Below are 22,992 nucleotides of genomic sequence, written 5' to 3' on the forward strand. Positions count from 1 at the left end.
ATATAAATATAGATTTGTAGGACAGGTCATTATTTTCTTAAGTTCTTAAGCTTTCTCTGAAAACTAATTTTTAAATTTTTCAGAACATATCAATATGGAATTTATGAGACTGGTCTTTTTTTATTTTTTTAAAATTATAAATATTTTATGAGAAGATCTAGATAAAACAAATCATGTAATTTGCTTTTCAAAAAACAAGTTATATAATATTTTCATAGATATGATGTTTTTATATATTTACTTGTTCAAAAAATAAATTAGACAGTGTTCTTTTATAGATATAGTTATAATGTGTTATTCATATTATATTGTGTATGATGCGTTATAAATAGCTGAGGTACCACACATGAACTGTGACCGATCCTCCTCTGAACAATATTATTACTACTAGAGTTCTTCAATTTTTTACACAAATCCACACGAGTTTATTTTAATACTCCTATAATTAGACTTATGAAAGTGAGTTCTTAAATCCTTTTGCTTATTTTAAAGAATTTTTGGGCAATCTAATTTTATGTATGCGTTAGCATAAGACAAGATATAATACCATACAAATCATGACAATATTGAAGACTTAAAATCACGTTGCCGTGATTGGAATTTTTCTTTTTAATTTTTTATGCATAATCTTGACAATATTAGATTTAAAAAAAACTTATATTAAGTTCTTTTCTTTTATGTAATTTTTTCTTTTATCTTATTATTCGTGAAATTAAGTTCCATCAGTATTATATATCTAATAATATAGTGTTAGCAATTGTAAATTACTATTTTTAATAATTCATAACAAATATTTATTTTATATAATAAAATTACAAAGAAAAATATCACATTTTATCCCGTGCATCACACGAACTCCACGACTAGTGTGTGTATATATATATATATATATATATATGAAAGTAAGAATATGGTGGGCTTAGTCAGATGACCTCAGAATGCTCCGTTAATGAATGAAATTCTCTCGATTTATTGACTTTTTCAAAAAAATAATTTTTATTTTTTTAAAAAAAACATATGAATATAGATTTGTGAGACCATTTATTATTTTCTCGATCTTTTTAGGTTTCTCCAAAAAACTTTTAATTTTAAATTTTTTAGAAAATATAGATTTGTGGAATAGATCGTTATTTTCTCAATTTTGATTTTTAAGAAAATAAATTTCTAACTTTTATGGATATGGATCATATTTACTTTCAAAAAATAAATTATATCATATTTTTATGTATATGAATCAGATTTGCTTTCAAAAAACAAATACAATTGCATTTTTTATTAATATTCCATATGATACGGTATAAATAGAACCTATCACACATAAACTATAATCGATTCGCTATAGAACTTGAAAAATACGTTTACCATTAGATGTGAATGTATGTTGTTCAATTTTTTGCTCTTTTTATAATTTCTTATTCTCGATCTCAAATATGAAAATATAGATCTACTTACCTCCATTTTTTATATTTTTTGCACTGATTCGTGAGTTCTCTGTATAAATTATCGGTTTTTATCATCTTTTTGTATTCTGCTTGCTACTGGATGCGTACAAGTTCTTGAAGATGAGTTGTTTAAATTCTTTCTTGGCTGTTGATTAATAGTTCCCCAATCTTATATTACTTTTTGACTTTCAACTGGCCATGCTTAGAATTTTTCTTTTTCATATTGCGAGGGCTCCATAACTAGTATATATGAAAGTAAAAACATGGTGGATCTAGAATGATGGCTTTTCAGAACGTCCAATTGCCTGATGGAATTTTCATAAATGTTTTGAGTTTTATAATTTTAATAAACATGATATTGTATATTTTTAAAAGTTTTTTTCAATGAGATCTGAATAAAATAATATTTCTTTAAGTTTTTGATTTTTTAATGAGATGTTGTTAGTTACATAATATTTAATAAATCATAAATTCTATGTAATATAATATAAAATTGAATGAAGATCTTCCTATGAGATATCAAGATTAATATAAAAATAAATAAATTTTTATTTCAATATATAATATAATATAAGCATGTTGAAACTATTACATATATATCTTTTGATAATATGTGGTAGTGCGACAATATTTAATTATAGTTTTTTACTTATTTGATTGATAAAATTAAAATAGCAATATTACAACAAATAAATATTAAAATAAAATTAGTATAAAATATATAATTAAATTTTAAGATTAAAATTAAAATTTTAAGATTAAAATTAAAATTTTAATTATCATCAGTCCTATATATTTATTATAATATATTTTTTATTTATTGTAAATTACTATTTATTATAATTTAAAACTAAAGGCGGCTAAATGGGTCGGTCTGCTAGCCCGAAGTTCTATCGTGCATATCGCCCTGGCTTGGCCCGATAGCTCAATAATGTGTACAAAAGTTCTATCTCCCCCTTGGTGTTCAATGGATCGACTTCCGACCCCATAGAATTATTAGGTCTTGTAGATCTAATATTGTTTCGGAAACGAGAGAATGAGAGGGATTAGGGTTTTCTTGTTCCAAATTTCAATTTCGTATTCATTTTTTTATTATTTAATATTTATCTTGAAAAAATATCGGGCTATCGGGCCGGCCCGACCCGATATACTTTCGGGCAAACTTGGCCCGCCCAAAAAGCTTCGGGCCACAATTGGACTGGCCGAACTATTGGGTTGTGCTAAATTTTGCCACCATGATTTACAACACGCATATGATATATAATTAGAGTGACAAGGAAAAATGAATAACGTTTTACCCTGTGTAATCGGGTTTCATGAATAGTTTATGTGAAAGTATCTACATGGTGGGCCTCAACAGATGGTCTCAGAACACTGGGCTGCTAAATGACACTATTTCGATTTTTTGAGTTTTTCTTAAAATTTTATAATAATACTTTAAAAAATTAAAATTTTAAAAGATATTTTATGAAAAATCAAATAAAGCATAACATTTTGCTAAAATTTTATGAGATATTGTTAAAATCTTGTAAAATTGAATAAATATTTTCATAAGATATCGATATGACGAAATATATTTGAAACTTTTCAAAAGATTTTATTATCTACATAATATTTTATAATCTTGAATCTTTTATTTAAGATATAAAATAATATCCAAACACATGAACATTAAAATTAAAATAAATGTATATAAAAAATAAATATATTAAAATAAACATATATATTTTTATATTTCTTCTGATAATATATTTTTGAGCGAAATAGCTTACTTTATTGGTGAAATTCAAATTGTGATATACATAAGATATAAGATATTAATTTTTATTAATCGTAACTTATCATTCTATAACAGTTTAAAACAATATATATAATAAATTTTTAAAAAGGAAAAATGAAACATGTTCAACCCCGTGCAACCCACAGGCTCCAAGATTAGTGCTCTATTGTATCGGATCTATGTTCGCGGATTTCTGGTAATATATCAGATTGTATGGACTAAAACTTCATTATTTTGCAGCAGATGAACCTTCTGATCATAAACCTGCACAAATATACATAGATTGCAATTATTTGACGTTGCTTTATTTCGAGATAGAACGTGAAATTCGCAACATCATCCTGTTTCTCTATCCTTTATTCTCCGAAACTCTGTTTTCTGCTGCATAAGGTTAATGCGTTAAACTGAAGATGCGGGCTTCATCTCGGTCTTGATAGCAGCCGCCAACTGGTCATAAGCTTGTCCCCATGAGTTCTTCATCTCGGGCGACCACATCTCGGGCACCGCCTCTTTGATGGTTTCTAGCAGCGCAAACTTCGTCACCTGTTTGAGTTTGCAGAGTTAAATGTGATTAATCGAGCAATGTGGCACTCTTAGTTTCTTCTTTTTGCTCATGAAAACAATGTTGTTATTTGAAGAATTGTGGTTGCGTCCTTACCTCAAAATGTTCATCGACAACTCCGTACTTGAAATGCGTAGCGCCTAAATCTTTCAGATTGGACTCCCTAACGGTAACTTTCCCTTCCTTCCGAAGCTGCACCGCGGACTCACAGGTCTGCCGACAAGCATATACATAAACAGGATAAATTAGAAACATTCAAAAGTGTATTTCTAATAAATGTATAAAAAAGAAGCAAATCATGCAGTTTCAATATAGGATGATCTGTCCAAAATTATGTAAACATCTACAGACCTAATCCTTGAACTGTCTCGATTATTTGGGCCCATTAGGCTCACAGAAACACCACAAACTCAGGAAACATCGAACACATTGTTTGTATAACAAATTTCCTTGGAAAGGAGAAATCTCCATTCTCAGTTACTTGTGGAATGAAGGTATATCAGCCTAGCAGGTGCATATGTACTTGTACAAATCAAGGATGTTTGATGCTAGATGGATTCAGTTACACCAAACACAGTCAGGGATTATCAGCATTTGCGTTTCTCTTTTCACTCCAATCCCAATTCCGATGTTTTCAGCCATATATGGTAAGCAATAAACTGCCATCCAGCAGAAGGAGACAGGACTTTACCATTACAAAGACCGTCATGGCATGGGACTTGAGCTTGGGGTTCTTCTCTAGAGGAACTTCCGAGTCTTTCAGGAAAGTGAATAGCTTTTTCGCCGATGGGGCAATCTCAAATATTCTGCACAATCATGTTTCTCTGTCAGTCCCTTTTACGTAAAGATGCAAATTGAATGAAGAAGATCATACCAATCCTAAATAATGTCGGGTATTATTGGTTAGTAATCCTAAGAGACAGAGCACATCTAATCTATTTATCAATTGTCTAAGACAGTGAGTTCAAGTACTAATCCAGTCCCGCGTGTTGGTTACAGAATACCGTCTATAATATCTACGAGATGCTGAAAAGACCCTGATAACTGGGCAGTAGAATCATCATGCTCGGTCCGGAATTGCTACAGGAAATAAGAATCTGATTGGACCTGAGGAAGAATTTAAGACCGAGTTCGGCAGCATCCTTTCTTATACGGTTCCAGGACTTGACCACCAGAGCCTCCTGCTCTTCCGTGAAAGCCCTCACTTGCAATCCTTGTCTCCTATGCCAACCTATTAACACGTATATACACCATGTAACAATTCGGCCATGTTTAGAATTGAAAAGAATAACTCAAATTGAAAGTAAGAGACACCGACTCCGAGTATAACAAAGGATTAGTCTATCACCGCTTATTGATTTTGTGGTCCTGCTGCAGATTACCAACCCGGCTCGTGAACCATCATCTCGATTGACCCATGATAGCTCCCTGAACTGAGAGAATGTGGCCCCAAGCTTCGGTCCTACTCGAACCGAACTTGCTGACATATCAACTCCACTGCCTGTCCGAGGAGCAGCATTGAGTTAAAAGTTAGAGGCGGTGATTCAAGTCGATTAACCAGCACAGAGTTAAAAGTTAGAGGCAGTGATTTTAAGCCGGTTAACACAATAACGAATGTCACGATATGCTGGTCATAGATACAGAAACAATTGTTGCAGCAGATTTAAGACCATTCAGTTTCCATCCAAATTACTTCCGCAGAACATGATTGATCTCGGTCAGTTGTCTACTTACCATTGGAGATGCAGAAGGTCGGTTTCGGTGTGAGGGGCTTCAAGCTTGTGAGACTCATTGCGTGTGATTATTCAGTGGAAGCTCAGATCAACTTGTATTCTGCTCTGATATGAATGCAGTTAAGCTGGTACTGGTAGATATTATAGGCATCTAGACACGCATATATAAACAATAAAGAAGAGTACGAAGTAAAGTTTTCTTCTTCATTCAAGCAAAAAAAAAAAGTTTTCTTCTTCAACCAAAACGATATAATAAAACATATTTGAAAAAAATAAAAAAGCAAATTACTAAATTATGTCAAAGCTTAAATGTTGTCATGGCTTTTCCACCGAGAAAAAAACATATAAATTATCTTCGCTTTTGACAATGCTAGGTATACTGCAATTGACGATCGGTCCTTCATGTGGACTTTACCTATTACCTATATTGCTACATTCGAAACTCACTTAAAATATCACATGATCGTATTAAGCTGGTAGCGTAGCGGGAATTAGTCACAGCTAATAGATCACGGACACCTCGTAGTCTAAAATGAAAGTTGTTTTTGGCATTATATTATGGAAATTAATTATAAATTGATCTTAAAACTCCCTCAAAATAATAAAAGTAAAGGAATCACTATACAATGTCAAATTGGTCTTCATGAGAGATTCCATGATGGAAATACGTTTTTTCCAAGATGACCTCTCATGACAAGGAAGAGCCAAACCGTTTTATCTAAGCAAAAGTCGTTCAACCTTTGCAAAAGCTTCACTCGTTGTCCACTTTTCCTTTGTCCAAATGCAATGGCCGACCACGTCCTTTAAAATTTTAATCAAGTCTAGGATTTTACCACGAAGCCCTTTGATGTTGGGGATTTCTTGTAATTGCACTCAGTTACACCAAATTACAGGGTCCACAAAATTAATCGCTGAAAAAAAAGTTATCCTCCATGAAACATTAAATGCGAGTTCATTTCCATCTAAAATGTTAGCTTAAACCTGACGACCACGATATACTTTCAGTGGGTATCGATCACCTCTATTGTTAATGCACCACGGGTAGAAGTAACTACATGAGAGTGGACATTTTTTTTTCCTTATTCAAGTTTTTATATGTGATAATAAACGCAGTCGACAATGCATTCATCAAACAAAAAGCCAGACAGCATCCAGACAAGCCGACATGCTCGTTTTCCACTCTGCCAGGAAACAGGAGTTAATAAAAAATCGTTTTCCCGGAAAACCTTTTCCGCGCCCGTTTGGTTTCGCCCAACCAAATTCCCTCCGTCCTACGAATATGATTTCCCAGAAAACAGCTTCCCATTCATTCCCAGTTTCATCTCCCAGGAGTCCGAATAACATTACAACCCTTAATATCGTCAATGCCATCAAAGGGCAACCATGCAAGACGTGCTTCGCTACACCGGATGATAAACACATCAAACCGGGGGATCTAAGCTCCCGAAGAAAAGAAAAAAAAATACTCTAATATATATATATATATCTTATAATATCAATATGTATTATGTCAAAACGATAAATCATAGGATCCAATTATCAGGCAGAAGATTTACATTTCTAAAAGCCCAGGAAAATCTAAATAAAGGTGCATTCTGTACAATACCCAGAAGTCAATAGAGAGACGGTGAGGTCGAGCATCAGAAATTCTCGAGTTCCCCTTCCCGCGACCACCTCTAAAAACTAATTAACGATGCCAGGAAATTTATGAGGAAAATAGACAAAAGAGCATCCTGTCAGGTAGAGGAAGCAAATCCAAGTTAGACTGTACGCCTGAATCTCGATTCCATGAAATCCCAAAGATAGTCATCAGTTCCTGTCAATGACCTCAGCCGGCATGTTGAGATCAAAAAACCGAGACTCCTTCCTAGCTCGCTTCCGCGAAGAGCATCCACCCTCATCTGCACTCCCCAAACCACAAGATATGTCAGCGACCAGTTCTGCCGATTCAGAAGAGCGTTGTCCAGGAAATGATTATGCAGGGATAGTATATACCAATACATTCATAAACATGTCATACAAATAAAAGATAATAGATGGGGCTCCGTTTGTTTCAAATAAATGGCCTTCTTTCAAACAAGTCTTTTCATTTATTTTCACAATGAACAATTCCACATACTAAGATCAATCAGACCAGGAAAAAAAAGAGAGCTGCAAAACTGCTTGTTCAAATTAAGAATATCTATACGAAATGAAGCAGCCGTTTTAACTCTGAGAAAGTTGGCGTTTCCCTAAATATCAACTACAGGGTACTTATTAACCAGTAAAAACATCCCCTTTATTACAACGATATTCATCAGAGGTTCAAAAAGTAGGCGCACCAAAAAGCAACAAAAATCTTCTCCCTCTGCAGATAAAGCGTAAGTTCAGGAGTCTCTCATATGCTCAGCCACTATCTTCCAATTAGAACTGAAGACGGAATGCAGGAAATGTCAAATACCATATGAAAATTAGAAATACCCCATCGTAAAACAGATGCAAGTTACTAAAAGTAAAAGTTGGCAGATAACCAAATATGCAAAAGTCCATAGAGTTAGTATTGGAGCTCCATATCAAAAAAGCAACCCAAAAGGAACAAAGCAAACTCTCAGTAACGATACAAATGCTCTGAGGGAAAGCCAACTGAGCTGAGACTTAAAATCAGAGATAAGACCAAAGCTAGAGTCAGCTTATATCAACTTTGCATGGAAGACTAAGTAACGCACCAACTACGATAACAACAGTGACTTGGTTAATTTATACAAGAAAAAGCAACCATCTCCATCAACACAAGTTGGTAGAATTTAGAGACATGCTTTATTTGCTTATACCCAAAAAGAATTCATCATACATAACAAAGAAAGATGATTATGAGAAGATACAGAAAAGTTGGCGATGCATCAGAAGACAAAAACCAAAATAGACCATCAGAAGCAATATCCGCAAGCAAAGAATGAGAAATAAGCCCCAGTCTACTTTGAGGTCAATATGATCGTAGAACAGAAGCACAATTTCAGTTAGAGAGAGGGGAAGCATCAGGAGCAATAAAAGGAAGAGTAAGAAATCCAAAGAATTTGCAACTTCAGAAATATTTACCCAAATTTGACAGAAAAATAACAGGCCCCCTTTAGCATGACAACAAAATTAATGAGCACAAGAAATTTTAACACAAATTTACCAGCTTTGCCAAAGTCTGGCTTGTCTGGGTCATCGACTTGCATACTCAAACAAGAAGCAAGTTCCGAAGCTCGTTCAATGCCCTTAGAATGATAAGGAGCTATGTTGTGGGTGCCCAGTTGGAGAGATCCCAGCAAGTCATTTTCAATGCATTCATACCTGCATGCAGCATTAAGCTCATTAGGGCCTTGTAGTGCTGTCATAAGCTTCAAACATCTTATCAACAGCAACACTTACATTTTCTTGCAAAGGGAATCAGTTATAACAGATAGATTGATGACTTGCATCCGTATCTCCATAACTCTTTTCTCATCATACTGATCAAAAGGCTCCTCCAAAAATTTGGAAAGTCTTTCAACATTCTCCTCAAGCTGTTGCTGCTGGTCCTCAAATAAATGTTGCTTTATCTCTCTCACCTCATTTGTCATCTCATCTTTGAAAAGCTCCTCACCAAACATATAAAATGCAAATGGATATGAGTATAACAGAACTCTCCTCGACCTGAAAAGTCGATATAGTCCATTTGTTACCCAACTGAAATCTCTGAGAGTTGATTCCTTCTCTTCAGAAATCGACACCTTCTCCTGTAAAGTTTCCCTCAGTTTGTTTTCTAGCTTAAAGGAGTCCTGATGAGCCTTATAACGATTATGATAATGCATGTATCGATAGAGATCCCTTTTAGCACGCTCAGCCTTTTTCTCTTGGTCTTCTTTGTAGCGACCACAACTGTGACCAGAAATAGTAGACCAAGTATGGTCACGTCCAGTCGCTCCACCACACAGCCAACTGCACCAGGAAATTATGAATATCATCACTCTAACCTGATTGACCTTTTACATAACAAATAAGGTTATTGAATTTTAACTCTGACAGTCAGAAGAGAAAGCCAAAAAAAGAAAGATGAAAGCATCTGCAGCTAGGACCAGAACAACTAATTCTCCCACAACAAAGCGTGTTGCGAATTAAAGAAATTATAATGAAACGTATCTAACTGAAAGGACCTTATTCTAAAATCCCATTAATTGCATGCAACTTCTCTTGGAACCATGGAGATGGTGATCATCACTTTGATCAGTAATAATTGGTGCCAATTATGAATGATCTGAAACTATATTTGAGTTCTCTAGTAAAATATCCTTCTAAATGTTTAAAAAGCATCTGCCTTTTTTTCCTTATCAACAAGCCAATTTACTATTTTGTTTCACTTTGCCTGCCATGACCACAAGCCAAATTTAATGAGCAAGGAGGACAGAACGGCAAACAAAGTTACAATGGATCTTTAACAATTTATGCCCTACAGCAACTCATTGCAAGTCTGATCTAATAGGTAGATTTCTTTTCACTATGTCCATGTCAAGATTTATAAATCTCCATCTGGTCCACCCAGTGACTAGACATACCTGTTCAAATAAAAAGATAAGGATCTAAAACCTCAACCAATTTAATGCAACAAATGCATCAACCATACATACATATATATACAATGAAAAACATGAAGGAGTCAAAGTAATTACCAAAATGCTTGTCCACAGATGCAGCTCACTAGGTTGCATCCACCATTCTTTTCCACAGGTTTGTGACATTTTGGACAAGGCTTCGTATGAACAGTGATCCAGTTGACTGTTTCTGATTCATCTCGGCATTTCTTTGTCCAGAGATCCCACATCAGACAAGAGCAAGGGGAGTGCGCTTCTGACAAGCAACTGAAACAGAATTGCAATCCACAGGAACACTCTACCTCACAATATTCATCTTCCTCAACACGTATAGCATTCCCACAATGGGGAGTGCTTGGGCACCATTTAACCATCTTGTTATCCTCAATATACGACTCAAGAAGAAACCTGTCAAATTTCTCAGCTAAGTCGGGATGCCTTTTACTGACAAGAGTCCTGACGGTGGATTCATCACAAATAGCATTGCATTTATGCGCCATGCACCTGATCCGCCTGCTTTGCCCTTCGTTTATCTTGACAACAAAATGCTCAGTCCAACCTATGGAAATATAAGAATCAACCACAGAATTAAAGAACAACAAAACAATTCGAAATACTGGAAGCACTGTATGAAAAGCCCAAGATGGCAACTTTACAATGCAAACACATTTCTTTCAATTAGGGACTATCCACCACCGGTTGATCATGCAACTAAGACTGATTAAAATACAGCATAAAAATAGAATTGGAAAAATTATAAGACTCGAATTGCATTCCACGCACCAGTTACAAAAACAGCAGAAAATAATTCAATCGATCTCTTTAGAGCACGAACTAACATTTGGAACAGAAACAAGCAGATTAGAAGCTTACAAGTGTTGCAGAAGCAATGACCACAGTCCATTCTTGTTGCCTCACTACCAGAGACCTCTTCCATGCATATATCACACATGACAGAAGAAGAAGAAGCTGCCCGAGAACCCTTGCATTCATCCTCAACCACAGGGACGCCCGCGTCCATAAACAAACAAGGTTTCCCCTTCTCAACCAGGACAGCAAGCAACTTCTCCACATCCCACCTATGGTGGATAAGCAGAGTTCGAGCATGGTGTTCTCTAAGCGATAGCACATCCATCACTCTACGCAGGTCTTCCCTCTACAAGAGTGAACAGTCAAACATGATAGATTCAAAAACCACATATCGCGTACAAAATCACAAGCTCATTAACAATTTGCAGGTGGTTTTACCTGTGCGACTAAAAGCGACTCCTTCGTGATAACCTTCAAGATAACCGTGAATCGTCAGTATGATTCTTGAAATCGAGCTGTCTTAAAAGAATAAAGAGAAACACCCCAACACTGCATTGGGCTGAATGAAGCTTTAATGCACATGTTCAGCTCTCAAGGAGGTTGCTTTTCGACCCTACACACAAGCTGAAAATCCCACCCGACAGAAACGGCGATACTAACAAAATTCAGATACGATCATAATCACCATATAGCTAACACTGTAAAAGTACTGAAACATGAACCCGACCGCTCTCATCAGAATCATAACAATCCAGAATTCCACACAACCGGGCAACGACATTGAATGACACCGACAAGGACAGAAGGAATTCCCCGTCGGGAGTGACAAAGCAAACTAATGATTGCAAAAAGGACGAGACTTGATTACCCTAGTAGAGGGGCCTTTGGAAGGTGCCCAATTGACGCCGGAATCTTCATTCTCGAGCCCGTCCAGCGACTCGTGGTCGGAGCAGTAGTAGTCCTCCTCGTCGGCGAAGCAATCGTCCATGGCGATCGGGAGCTTCAATTGATCAAAACGATTGCTTCCGGAACCTGTATGTATAACCCCCCGCCGACGGATACAAAATTTTCTGAAGAATTAAATCGCCGAGCCGATTGATGATCGCCGGCGGCGCCGACGGAGGGGGGTGGGGAGAGAGAGAGAGTAGAGGATTCTTCGTTGGGGTGATCTGAGAGTGCCGGCGATGAGAGTGAGGCTTATAGAGGAAGTATGAATGAACGTATGAGGGACCAGACAGCCGAAGCAACACAGCCAGCACGGGATTGAGTTTCCTATTTTTATTTTATTTTCCCATTAATTATTTTTTTCTTAATTAATAACCTACTTATTTAATATATATTTTTATATATTCATATTTATTTATTATCTATCTATTTATTTAGATATGAGAAAATGAGAACTCGGCATGCGATCAATTCTCGGGTTCGGTTGGACTCGAAGAATATGTCCGGCTGTATATGTCCGGCTCTTAATGATTCAATATGTAATGGAAGCGTCTAACTTATCAAAGAAAAAGAAAGTAATGGAGCGTATACATATATATACATAGTAAAGTTGCATTAAAAAGGAAATTAGTTCAAAATTAATGCAATAAAATATAAGCTCGTAATTATTGCTCAGAGTTATTATATTTTGGGTAAATTGCACTGGTGGTTCAAAACGTTTTACAAATATTTTAACATGATACAAAAAGTTTTTTTGCTACTTGATGGTACAAAATGTTATAAAGTTGTTTCAGTATAGTACAAACTGTCATCTCGCTATTGACACCGTCAAGCCGTCCCTTATAAAATCTGTAAATTTTGCACCGTCATGTGACTTACGTAAAATATTTTATACTATTAAGTTACAACTTCAAAACATTTTGTACTATTATGTAACGTCCCACAAAAACCGGTTTTGCACCATCAGCGTCGACTTGACGGCGTTAATGGCGAGATGACGGTTTGTATTATACTGAAACAACTTTGAAACATTTTGTACCATCAAGTAGCAAAAAAAAACTTTTTGTACCATATTGAAACATTTGTAAAAAAATTTGGACCACTAGTGCAATTTACCCTTATATCTTATTAGTATATGTAAAACAAAAATGTTTATTGGTAACGAAGAAAAACATTAGTTAGAATAATTTTATTCATTAGTAAGTCGACCCGATTTGAACTAGATTGGTAAGAGGCTATTAGAGTTTTGGATAATTTACGCGCGAAAAAATGGTTAGATTTAACTTTTATTGTGACCATCTTTCAAAAGTAGTTCACTGATTTTATTTTTCATGGGTTTTCATGGAAGAATTCATTACATGTCCTCATTAATTTACTAGAATATACAATAATATCAAATTTTGATTAAGATATTTGAACGTAATCAATATGGATTGGATCAAACGGTTCAATGTATGTTCGCTTAACTAAGATATCGGCTACCTACAAGATGTACTTGCTATATTATTATTTTGAATAAATGCCTTTGTTTACCAAAAAAAAAAAATTAAGATCTCGGTAGAAAATTCATGATTAATAGAGCTTTAATTTATTATTTAGTGAACAGAACTGACTCAAACTCATAAAGCCTACGAACACCAGGTTGTGTATCGGAAAAAGAACAAAAAAAAGATATTGAACGTAAAGTATCATATAAAGCTATTTTGGGGGGAAATGTGGTGTACTTGTATAATAAACTTCCACATAGAATCCGCAATAACTTATATTTATGTAATGGCAATGACAGATAAAATAAGCATGCTGCTTAAAATAATAAAAGTAACTAGATAATATATTATTAATAATTTTTGAGAAAATTGATATCATTTTCCTATCTATTTTTGTTTTATAAATTTGCAATAAATCGTGAAAATACTTATATTGCTTTAACTGTATATTTCATGTGTCGTGTCTTAGAAAATACTCATATATATATATGAAATACAACCGTGCAATGCAATTATTATTATTATTATTATTATTATTTTGGTCAATGTAATGCAATCACTTATCTATGCTATTTTTTCTGTTTATGAGTTTCTTACAGTTTACTGTTACGACTAGTTGTATTTCCCTCCGCCATCGATCGGCATGGCCGGTGATTAACTGTGCGGAACATTTCTTCCGAACAGACCTCTGCCATGGTTTGAGAGGCACAGTCGGATGGGAACATTTATTCCGAACCGGTCTAGTTAATAACGAATTACATGAACTAGGATTCATTAAGGTGTTAACCGTTTAGATAAAGTCAATGTCATTAGTGGCATTATAAGATTTGTTCATGTCATCGCTCCATAAGTGGGATATAATCAAAACATTGGTTGAATTTAGGGCGAAAATGACTAATGAACTTTCCACCTTTTTCATGACATACGGTTTTTCTCGGGTACCATTTCCATCAACATCCCACTGTCAATGAACCTGAGTGCATCCGTGACGAGGGAATTGATCTAGGACTAATCTATCATTGTGTACCATTGAATGGCAAGTCGTTCGACCACCTGTGCCGCCCTTGGAGTTTTGATTTATAAAGATTGTGTCAAGATAGAAAAAGAGAGTACAATGTAACAGTGCACACTATTTCCCGGTAGCCAAGAGATTTTGACTCTCGTGAGTTATGTGAAGGAACCTGGAGACGAAGCTTGGAACTGGCAGGTCTCAGTACGTGGACCAAATCCAACCACAATACAGTTTTCCTGTCAATAGTCATGGCGAGCACCTGCAGGTTAAGTCATTCGATAAGAGGAACTTGCCGTCGTTGTCGATCCAAAAAAGGTAAGTTACACCAATCAGACATCTCAAACATCGACATTATATTCATCATCTCAAGAAGAGATTTTGCTTTGTTCATGTTGGGCATAGTACATCTTTGAGTCCCCAATCTCACTTTTAAGTTCATTTCCACTGCAAGCAACTCACAAGTTATTCATGGCCCGAGCCATGCTCCACTCGGCAAATCACATCACAGTCTTAAATCTTGAAGAGTTTGTGTTAAACGTAATCGATTAACAAAAATTCACAGAGTACCATGGAAACTTGAGGGAGATCTCAGAAATAGAAGAATTTTGTTAACAGATAGATTATGTCAACAAACGCATTTTTCTTTTCGCTGACAGTGACCCTACAAATTCTCCCTTACAGATGCAATGCGACATCATCTCTTGCCAAAGTTAAGCTAGTGTATATCTCGCATCAAAAACTGGGAAATGACTCGAATTCGAGAAGTTTCACAAGGGAAGCAAATCAGAAAGCCTTCTCCCAAATATTATCATCGAGGCATATTTTTGCAGCCACTTGGATACAGGGACAGAAAGTTTAAGCCATCCCTAGAAATCTAAATCGTCAATGTTGGTCCGAAAAAGATAATCTTCACCCTCTAATTCATCGTGATATAGGTTAATAGATGGCACCTCTACTTTCTTGCAAAGCCCCCCATGATCCAATGATCTCTTTCCCTGTAAATTAAACAAAAGAGTCAACAACTAGGTCATAAGTTCGTAAAATGTATGTCTAATGTGATAATGGAATGCACTGTGTTTTCTATTTACAACCAACCTTCTTCAAAACGTATACAAAATAATGGAATCCATCTCCAAAAGTGCTCCACTCAACCAACCAGGTGAACTCTTGAGCATCAAAGAATCGGCGCCTGAAATGTGGCTGAAGATGAACAAGATAATAAAATAATATTAAGCAAGATAGCCTCTGTGAAATATTTAGGTATAAATTGTCTGAATTTGCTTCCACTACCTGCCCGAAAGTTACTGAAATGAAAATCCCGTCAGGCTTCAGGACCCTGTGGACTTGATGAAGCATTGTCATAACCTTCGAGGCTGTTTCAGGGTTAGGATTCCATGGGTCCCCACTGTCTACGAACAGCACATCCTATAATAACAAAAGAAAGAAAAGAACTGTAGTCATGAGAAGTCCAAAAGTTGACCACGAAGAAATCATAGTTGGGCCAAAAAAAAAAAGTAATCTGAAGGGCAAAAACCTAGTAATGGAATATACATGTTTACCATAGTTCCTTTCTCAATAACAACATCGAAAACCTCATTGGTAAAGGGCAGGTCTAGCATGTCAGCTTCCAGCACTTTTATTTCTGATAATAAAAGCAACATGAAAAAAAGAAAACCGATAAACAATATTTCGTTTAAATTAGCCATCTATTTAATAACTATGAAGATAACTCAAACAAAGATGAATTTATCCTTTGCATTTCAAGTCATAATATAAGCAAAATGACTCTTCCCATGGGATTTAACTTTTTTGCTTGCAGCAGAGTTGCTGTGGACAAGTACGGTTATTATGGAAATATTTTCAGTTCTTGAGAAAAGATAGGTTTGGTTGTGCATAGATAATTAAGTATTGAATGGAAACCGATTAAATTGAAGACAGGAATTGCCCACATACTCTGACACATTAAATAGAAAATTGAGCAAGCATTCCTCTGTTAGACAAGCAAGTTGGTCAGAAACTCCTCTTTCGTAAAGAAAATATGCAATCCATGCTCTTAGTCAACAAGAGAACAGAGAGCAACCAAAACCAAGGGAAAGCATTGGTGTTGTTGTTCGAGCTAATTTAACACATGGTTCGAAGGGGATATGCCAAAACATGAGACAAATGAAATTAAGCACCTTTATATCCCTTTGAAAGCAGCCGTTTCTGCATTTTCTCAACCGCAATGGCCGATAGGTCAATGCAAGTTATCTGCTTAATTCCATCTCTGTACAAATCTTCAGATAACTGCGAGTTTCCACACCCAAGCTCCAACACCTTCATAATAAAGTTTTCTTCAATGAGATTTGATAAATGACAATCACAAAATCTTTCATCATAATAAGAAGCAGAGCTAAATGTGAGTGAAGAAGGTGATCAGGAAGCAAAGCAATGATGTGGAAGTCAAATGAAAATTCCCTTCTCATCCAACTCTTAACTCGGGTCAGTCTCATCTTAATGTATTGTAATTGTCCTGAAATTCTCGTAAACAAACAACCTTAAATTATGTTTACTCAGTGGTTTATGTCGTTTCCATGCATCAAAACAACCAACTCGCCGTGCTACAAGTTTTCTTCTGGTAATTTCATAGCTCTGGACAGAAAAAGTACTATCCCTGCATTCAAACTAGTCGAAAATGCAAGCAACTAAAAGAAGATCCCGAGTCGACAGATTGCATCTAAATAACAAGAACAACAGCAATTGCCCTGAACAGAAACATACTGAAACATTAACACAGACACAACCTGAGCAAGCTCACCTTAGACTTGGGTCCGACATGCTGCAGTATGAGATGGCGAAAATGGGAGTAATCTTTGAACCACTCGTAATGCTCTTCGCTAGAGAATCTCTCATCCCTACAGCACAACCAAACAGAGTACCAAAAGGTGACATTTTTACCATCTGATTTCTGATCAGAGACGACAATGAAGAAGCTCATATGGGTCGTCGTACCAGTACTGTGGGTTTAGGTAATCCAAGGCCGAGGAGGGGCCGAGGTCTCTCTTATCCGTCCTGCTCTGCTCCTTCGCCATCTCCATCTCTGTGGCAAAGCTTCGTCTCTGTTCGGAAATCAAACTGTCAAAAGACAAAACCCTAATAAAACCTTCTCCGAACTGAATTTCGGCTCAGCGACGGTTGTAGAATTCTGCAAGGGTAAAAATAATTCTATTTCCCTCCCTCAACTTTGTTTTTAGTCTCACTTTCATCCCTGCAGGCCCAACTTATCTTCCCATCGAAGAGCCATGGAGTTGAGGATAGTAAAATTAAATGTTGTCCGGTGATTACCTCACCGATTCTGTTGTATTTTGTATTAGTCTTGTTAAATTGGACTTGTCGAATAGAGTTCATCAGGCAGCAGTATGGATTCGTATACTTGTACTAGACCATAGTGTCGGATCACATCTCATATTCACATTATTACATCAGATGGCCTCCCTTCACGGAATAATCGGATGATAACAGAGAGTGATGGCATATACCGCATTGTGCAAAGAAAAGAGGTGCTTTTCCCCCTTTAAGTCCTTTTCTAACGATTTCGATATGGCAAGTGCTTGCTGTATGTCCCAAGTTCCATTTGTCAGGAAACTCATTCATATGCAGTAGTTTGCCGCCGTGTCACCCCTATGGTTATCTCGTTTTGTTTGCTGTCTTTGTTTTCCTCTGCACCTGAACTTCTAGTGTTGTCACGTTGTGTCCAGACGCACGATCACTTTATCCAGATCCTGGTATCCGTTACTTGTTTGGCAAGTTAGATGTTCTTCATTTCATCTCTTGACATACCGGTACAAAGAAAGTTGCCTACCCACAAACCATCATCACGAGTTCCGACAGGAGCTCTTACATCACATGCTAAAACAAGATTCTCCTTTCCTCCCACTCCTAACTTGGGCCAATCTCATATTATTGTGGTCACACCAAGACAGTAAGGCGCTGTGATCCTCCGTCCCTGCATTGCTCATGAATTTGCGATATCAGGTCGTTTCTCTTTCTTGCAATTTTCACATGTGCAGTCCTTAATTTCTCTAGATGCCATATCAGTTTCTCCAGGTTCGCCGGTATTTCCTCCAGATTAATCTCTTTTTCCTCGAGATTCGCAACTGCCACTTCTGTATCGTCTACTGCTGCATCAGTTCTGCAATTGCTATCCCCATCTCATCTACTGCTGCATTTGGAGACTCCATTTCTTCGTGCAGTTCGACCGGTACTCTCTCTTCTTCTCCCTGGATTTTGTAGTTATATTGATCCCGATATCATCAGTATACTAAAAGCGACATTTCTCCAAATCCATGTCTAAATGGGTTGGGAACTACCCTAGCAGTATAATTCATCCTATACCATAAACTGTAGTATAGTCTGATTTTCCACATCAAAGATCGTTCACCGAGAACACAGAAAGCATGCTCCCTTTATTTCTCTTAACAGCTCCTTCTCCAGTACATGCCTGAGTTGGTTACCATGAGCAATGGATTGCACATTGCGCCGAAGTTAGACAGACTTACTGTGGCTGCCCAAAGCTGCAAAGCCTTTGATTGGTGACCCATAACTTGAAGAAGATCGAGAGGAAGAGCAGATGGTGAGAAGAATTGGAGCGGGGAGTTAGTCACCCAATACATTTGGACGATGCTTTCTGGCAGATTCGCTTCAACAACTGAATGCAGAATTCCAAAGAATAGGCAGATCCCGTAGTTTACCTGTTCTTATTTATCCTGGCAACTTCAAGATTCCATGTAATATCTTATGGAAGTTATAACGTGCTCTTATATCGGGGACATGCCCGTTCTGGTCTTAAAGATTGGACTATGCTCGCCGGACCAAATAGAGTCAGAAACATATCCATGTCAGTTATTTCTGATTAATGTGTACATCGGGAAGCCAATTGCAGATGGTTGCTCATAGTTAGCTTGTGCGGATCAATGAAAAATTATCATGTGATTGGTTCTGTACACGATGACCTTTCTACAGGCATGTCCTTGTCTTCAAATTCTTGACATGGGTTCGCTGAAGAACTATCTTATACAGAAGAGCAGCTTATCAACATTCTTGTAGTCTCCAAGCGGCTACTAGTATATAGAAGATTCCACATAAAGGATATTGATCTCGTGAATTCTTGATCGACTATCCAACAATGAGTGATCCATTTCGTGCTGTATTGGGCAAGCCGAATAGATTCGGTATGCATGGGGCATTGGGGCGTGATATGAGTATGTTAGTTAATGAGCGCAATAAAATAAGGTGATTGTGTTGTTTCTACATTTTACAAGATGATTTCCGTCTATGGCAAAATTGTGGTGCGAAAGACTTACGCTGCGTTTGGTTTCATAATAGAATTTTAAAATCACATTTTGATTTTGAAAAAGAATAGTATAAATGAGGTCCACCCTTTAACTTTATATGAATTATGTTGTTTTGTTGTGGAAAAAAAATGGTATAAATGGAGCACATTTTTTTACTTTGTATGAGTTATTTTGTTTTGTTGTGGGTAGAATTAGGTTAAAGTTGTGATTTTAAAATTATACTCACAAACCAAACAAGACATTATTATCGAAGTCAAGATCAGTGAGGTCCCATAAATCAATCGCCCGAACATTGTGCGGTGCATCATACTCCTAACCAGACTTGATCACCAGGAGCTGCTGGGGCAGCCCTTGCTCGGTCAATTGGTGTTCCCGACCACTGGATTAACTTGCAGCACTGGCCCGCAATGACCGAATATGGTGGTCCACGCAGTTACGTTCGATTTCGATTGCACGCGTCTGGAATTTCTCGAATCTCTTTATTTGTAGAGCTCATCTCTACGAGTTTCTCTGGTGAATGTTTCCTGTAGAGTCCACATTAGACCCAAAGTCAGTCCAATACAAGTCTTGGAACCGAAGCTTCTACTTCCCGGTCCGATCATTCTTATGCCTTGCAGAATAGTTTTACTGGTGACAGTCTGTCTTGTTTGCGCGTGGCAACGGTAAAACAGAAACACACGCGTGCTTTCTCTTTTCCCTGCTCGATTACGGGATATTCTCGACTTATCATCGGAGATTACTTACTGCACATTTAGCTTCACAACGAGGTGCTTCTAATAAATATCAAACTCGTGCGCCACAAGTAAAGTCTCCCGTAATTGATGAGAGAGTCTTGTATGTAATTGATATACCACGTGACGTATGTCACAGGCCAATAAGAATTTCCCAATTTAGCATAAGATTTTAGAATCAAATCATCAAAAAAATCTATTACTAGTAAAAATAAAATTTTTTATGTGTCTGGTGGCATGATTTCACGTAGGATGAGAGCTCCTTTCGTGGCCGACCGCTTTCTCGTGGTTTGCGCACGTGCCGTATTTATTCAACATGACAGGGAGAGGGAGCCAATTGCTTTGCTTCCCGCCATGTCCAAATTCTGAATTTTCGCCAATAATTTGCGTGCAAGCATTCCTGAAGTACTTCTCAGAAGTTAGAGCCCAACATCTCCTTAACGGTTTCGCTTCTCTGTAAAGCTTCTTCTTCATCCTTCCCTCTGATTTTCACCGACATTTCCCTTCTTTAACTTCTCCCACTTGACATCTCCCCTCTTTCTTTTCAGATCAAACTCTTATCTTTCAGGTTCATCTCTCGACCGAATAGCATAAAGACATCGATCGGGCATACGGGTTTTGGTTCGTATAGCTTGGCACAAGCCTAAGCTGCATGCCATGGGGAATACCTACAGCAGAAGCCCCCTGGAGGTGCCCTTTTATGCCATTGGTTTCAACGCGAATGTGAAGTACAATCCCGAGGAGCTTACCTCGTACGAAGAGGCCTGTTTGGAAGACAGGGACTTACGGTCCTTTGATGCGAAGCTCCGTGACCAGACGAGTCATGTCATCGGCGCCCTTGCTGATGGGGTCGAGGGCCGGTCCCTCTCGTTCGACTCCTTCAAGGAGGTCACCGGGTGCCTCCTCGACATGAACCAGCAGGTGAGGTGGCTGTATGAGATTGATCGGAAGTATCCTCGCCTTATTTTTCCTCTGCTTATTCTGCTGTAGATAAGCAAACAAGGCGGATTTTGAATTTTTTTTTTTTCAGGTGGTGAAGGTAGTCTTGGAGTGCAAGAAAGACATATGGAAGAGCCAGGAGCTGTTCAATCTCGTTGAGGACTACCTCAAAAGCAGCCTGCAGACCCTCGACTTCTGTTCTGCGCTGGACAAGTGCCTGAATCGCACTCGGGATGCCCAGCTGTCGATCCATGTCGCGCTCCAGCACTTTGAAGAAGAACATGAGAGAGAGGGTGAACAGAACAAGGGTGGCAGCAGATATGCCAGGACGCTCGAGGAATTGAGGCGCTTCAGGGCGGCCGGTGACCCCTTCACCGAGGAGTTCTTCCAGATATTTCAGTCCGTTTACAAGCAGCAGGTCCTGATGCTCCAGAAACTGCAGCTTCGGAGGAGCAAGCTCGATAAAAAGCTTAGGTAATTAAATACGATGCCGGTTTGATATTACCCGATATAAAATTGCGATCAACGCTGAGGAAATTCATATCTCAGACATCATCTAGAATTGCCTAACTAAAATGCAGAATTCATATCTTAGACGCAATGAACCGACTTCATGTTGTACCAGTCTAGTAGAATTGATTTGAGACAGAGTCCGACCGCTAATCTGTATTATCATAATTTGTATTTTCTTAGTAATTTCACCATCATTGCTTCGTCAATAAGTTGGTCTATTGTAATATAGGTACATCCGTGCATGGAGGAAGGTCTCGAGCATGATATTCATAGTGACATTCACTGCTCTCCTAATATGCTCGGTGGTGGCAGCGGCTGTAGCAGCACCGACCGTAGCTGCCGCCCTTGCAGCTGCCGTCCCTGCAGGGTCGATGGGAAAGGTGGTCGATCAATTGTGGAAGAACTATGAGAATGCAGTCAAGAGCCACAAGGAAGTCGTGAGGTTGATGCAAGTCGGTACCAGTGTGGTGATCAAGGACTTGGAAGGCATAAGGGCTCTGATTGACCGACTAGAGGTCGAGATTGGATCACTACTAGAGGTCGCGGAGCTTGCCACAGAAAGGAGTGGGAAGGAAGGAGAAGGAGCTGTGAAGTTGGCGGTGGAAGAAATCCGGAGGAATCTGAGCGTGTTCGGGAAGAAGGTGGATGATTTACAAGCGCAAACCGAGGCATGCGGCCGGGATGTGAGGCGGGCGAGGACCGTGGTCCTGCAGAGGATGATAAGGAACACTAAAAGATGAATGACGTCAATCATTGAAGATCAGCAATCCCCACTTCAGAACCGTTAAATTGTTCATAAATATTTTGATAATAACTTTCATAAGATATTCACTCTTCAATAATTCTTTCATCATTTATTAGTTTTTCGATTTGGTACTGTGGAACAACCTAAGGGGGATCAATTCATGGAAAAATAATTATTAGTTGGTTGATAACCAGCATATATTATGTATAACTCATAATTAATTATGATTACGGTGTAACTTATAGTCATAGTGGAGCCCTACAACTTTTTTTTTTTTGCTAAATAAAAGGCCGGGAGGGGGAGACCGGCATAGCAACCCCTCTGGTCACAGCCATCATGGAATGTTTCATTCGCTCGAATGGGTAAAG

The 22,992-nt window shown here is 37.6% G+C and overlaps 4 protein-coding genes across 5 annotated transcripts; 1 reads left to right on the forward strand and 3 right to left on the reverse strand.

Annotated features, from left to right (window-relative positions):
• Nucleotides 1-3,431: 3,431 nt before the first annotated feature.
• Nucleotides 3,432-5,679, reverse strand: LOC116194478 (hemoglobin-2-like). Its single transcript, XM_031523288.1, has 6 exons — nucleotides 5,519-5,679; nucleotides 5,133-5,285; nucleotides 4,892-5,015; nucleotides 4,476-4,590; nucleotides 3,881-3,997; nucleotides 3,432-3,765 (listed from the first exon to the last, which is right to left on the reverse strand). The coding sequence occupies exons 1-6, from the start codon at nucleotides 5,574-5,576 to the stop codon at nucleotides 3,622-3,624; spliced, it is 711 nt and encodes a 236-aa protein (XP_031379148.1). The 5' UTR covers nucleotides 5,577-5,679; the 3' UTR covers nucleotides 3,432-3,621.
• Nucleotides 5,680-6,969: 1,290 nt separating this feature from the next.
• Nucleotides 6,970-12,172, reverse strand: LOC116196462 (probable E3 ubiquitin-protein ligase ARI2). Of its 2 annotated transcripts, XR_004154829.1 has the most exons (8): nucleotides 11,788-12,172; nucleotides 11,358-11,390; nucleotides 10,983-11,265; nucleotides 10,188-10,668; nucleotides 8,911-9,459; nucleotides 8,675-8,832; nucleotides 7,839-7,926; nucleotides 6,970-7,418 (listed from the first exon to the last, which is right to left on the reverse strand). XR_004154829.1 is itself a non-coding variant. In XM_031526195.1 (7 exons), the coding sequence occupies exons 1-7, from the start codon at nucleotides 11,905-11,907 to the stop codon at nucleotides 7,327-7,329; spliced, it is 1,716 nt and encodes a 571-aa protein (XP_031382055.1). In that variant the 5' UTR covers nucleotides 11,908-12,171; the 3' UTR covers nucleotides 6,970-7,326. The 2 variants fall into 2 exon arrangements, 1 of the variants encoding a protein (XP_031382055.1); XM_031526195.1 differs by lacking the exon at nucleotides 7,839-7,926 and having other exon boundaries at nucleotides 11,788-12,171.
• A 2,775-nt stretch (nucleotides 12,173-14,947) lies between these two features.
• Nucleotides 14,948-17,515, reverse strand: LOC116194391 (EEF1A lysine methyltransferase 4). Its single transcript, XM_031523206.1, has 7 exons — nucleotides 17,355-17,515; nucleotides 17,161-17,257; nucleotides 16,541-16,679; nucleotides 15,923-16,005; nucleotides 15,654-15,788; nucleotides 15,459-15,563; nucleotides 14,948-15,358 (listed from the first exon to the last, which is right to left on the reverse strand). The coding sequence occupies exons 1-7, from the start codon at nucleotides 17,438-17,440 to the stop codon at nucleotides 15,230-15,232; spliced, it is 774 nt and encodes a 257-aa protein (XP_031379066.1). The 5' UTR covers nucleotides 17,441-17,515; the 3' UTR covers nucleotides 14,948-15,229.
• A 3,389-nt stretch (nucleotides 17,516-20,904) lies between these two features.
• Nucleotides 20,905-22,939, forward strand: LOC116194599 (UPF0496 protein 1-like). Its single transcript, XM_031523448.1, has 3 exons — nucleotides 20,905-21,348; nucleotides 21,458-21,840; nucleotides 22,109-22,939. Exons 1-3 carry the CDS (start codon nucleotides 21,085-21,087, stop codon nucleotides 22,617-22,619), a joined length of 1,158 nt encoding a protein of 385 aa, XP_031379308.1. The 5' UTR covers nucleotides 20,905-21,084; the 3' UTR covers nucleotides 22,620-22,939.
• The last annotated feature ends 53 nt before the right edge of the window (nucleotides 22,940-22,992 follow it).

This window comes from Punica granatum, chromosome 2, assembly GCF_007655135.1.
Source record: "Punica granatum isolate Tunisia-2019 chromosome 2, ASM765513v2, whole genome shotgun sequence".
Classification (NCBI taxonomy): Eukaryota; Viridiplantae; Streptophyta; class Magnoliopsida; order Myrtales; family Lythraceae; genus Punica; species Punica granatum.

What these genes read in the sequence shown, in the direction of transcription:
- LOC116194478 (XM_031523288.1), bottom strand. Translation starts at nt 5,576, where the DNA reads ATGAGTCTCACAAGCTTGAAGCCCCTCACACCGAAACCGACCTTCTGC. An exon ending in GGTCTTAAATTCTTCCTCAG is followed by an intron (nt 4,591 to 4,891) that starts GTCCAATCAGAT and finishes ATGATTGTGCAG; the next exon opens with AATATTTGAGATTGCCCCAT. An exon ending in CCATGACGGTCTTTGTAATG is followed by an intron (nt 3,998 to 4,475) that starts GTAAAGTCCTGT and finishes GCTTGTCGGCAG; the next exon opens with ACCTGTGAGTCCGCGGTGCA.
- LOC116196462 (XM_031526195.1), bottom strand. Translation starts at nt 11,907, where the DNA reads ATGGACGATTGCTTCGCCGACGAGGAGGACTACTACTGCTCCGACCAC. An exon ending in TCATTGCTTCTGCAACACTT is followed by an intron (nt 10,669 to 10,982) that starts GTAAGCTTCTAA and finishes ATATTTCCATAG; the next exon opens with GTTGGACTGAGCATTTTGTT. An exon ending in GATTCCCTTTGCAAGAAAAT is followed by an intron (nt 8,833 to 8,910) that starts GTAAGTGTTGCT and finishes TGCTGCATGCAG; the next exon opens with GTATGAATGCATTGAAAATG.
- LOC116194391 (XM_031523206.1), bottom strand. Translation starts at nt 17,440, where the DNA reads ATGGAGATGGCGAAGGAGCAGAGCAGGACGGATAAGAGAGACCTCGGC. An exon ending in TACCTAAACCCACAGTACTG is followed by an intron (nt 17,258 to 17,354) that starts GTACGACGACCC and finishes GTTGTGCTGTAG; the next exon opens with GGATGAGAGATTCTCTAGCG. An exon ending in TTTCAGTAACTTTCGGGCAG is followed by an intron (nt 15,564 to 15,653) that starts GTAGTGGAAGCA and finishes GTTCATCTTCAG; the next exon opens with CCACATTTCAGGCGCCGATT.
- LOC116194599 (XM_031523448.1), top strand. Translation starts at nt 21,085, where the DNA reads ATGGGGAATACCTACAGCAGAAGCCCCCTGGAGGTGCCCTTTTATGCC. An exon ending in TCCTCGACATGAACCAGCAG is followed by an intron (nt 21,349 to 21,457) that starts GTGAGGTGGCTG and finishes TTTTTTTTTCAG; the next exon opens with GTGGTGAAGGTAGTCTTGGA. An exon ending in AAGCTCGATAAAAAGCTTAG is followed by an intron (nt 21,841 to 22,108) that starts GTAATTAAATAC and finishes ATTGTAATATAG; the next exon opens with GTACATCCGTGCATGGAGGA.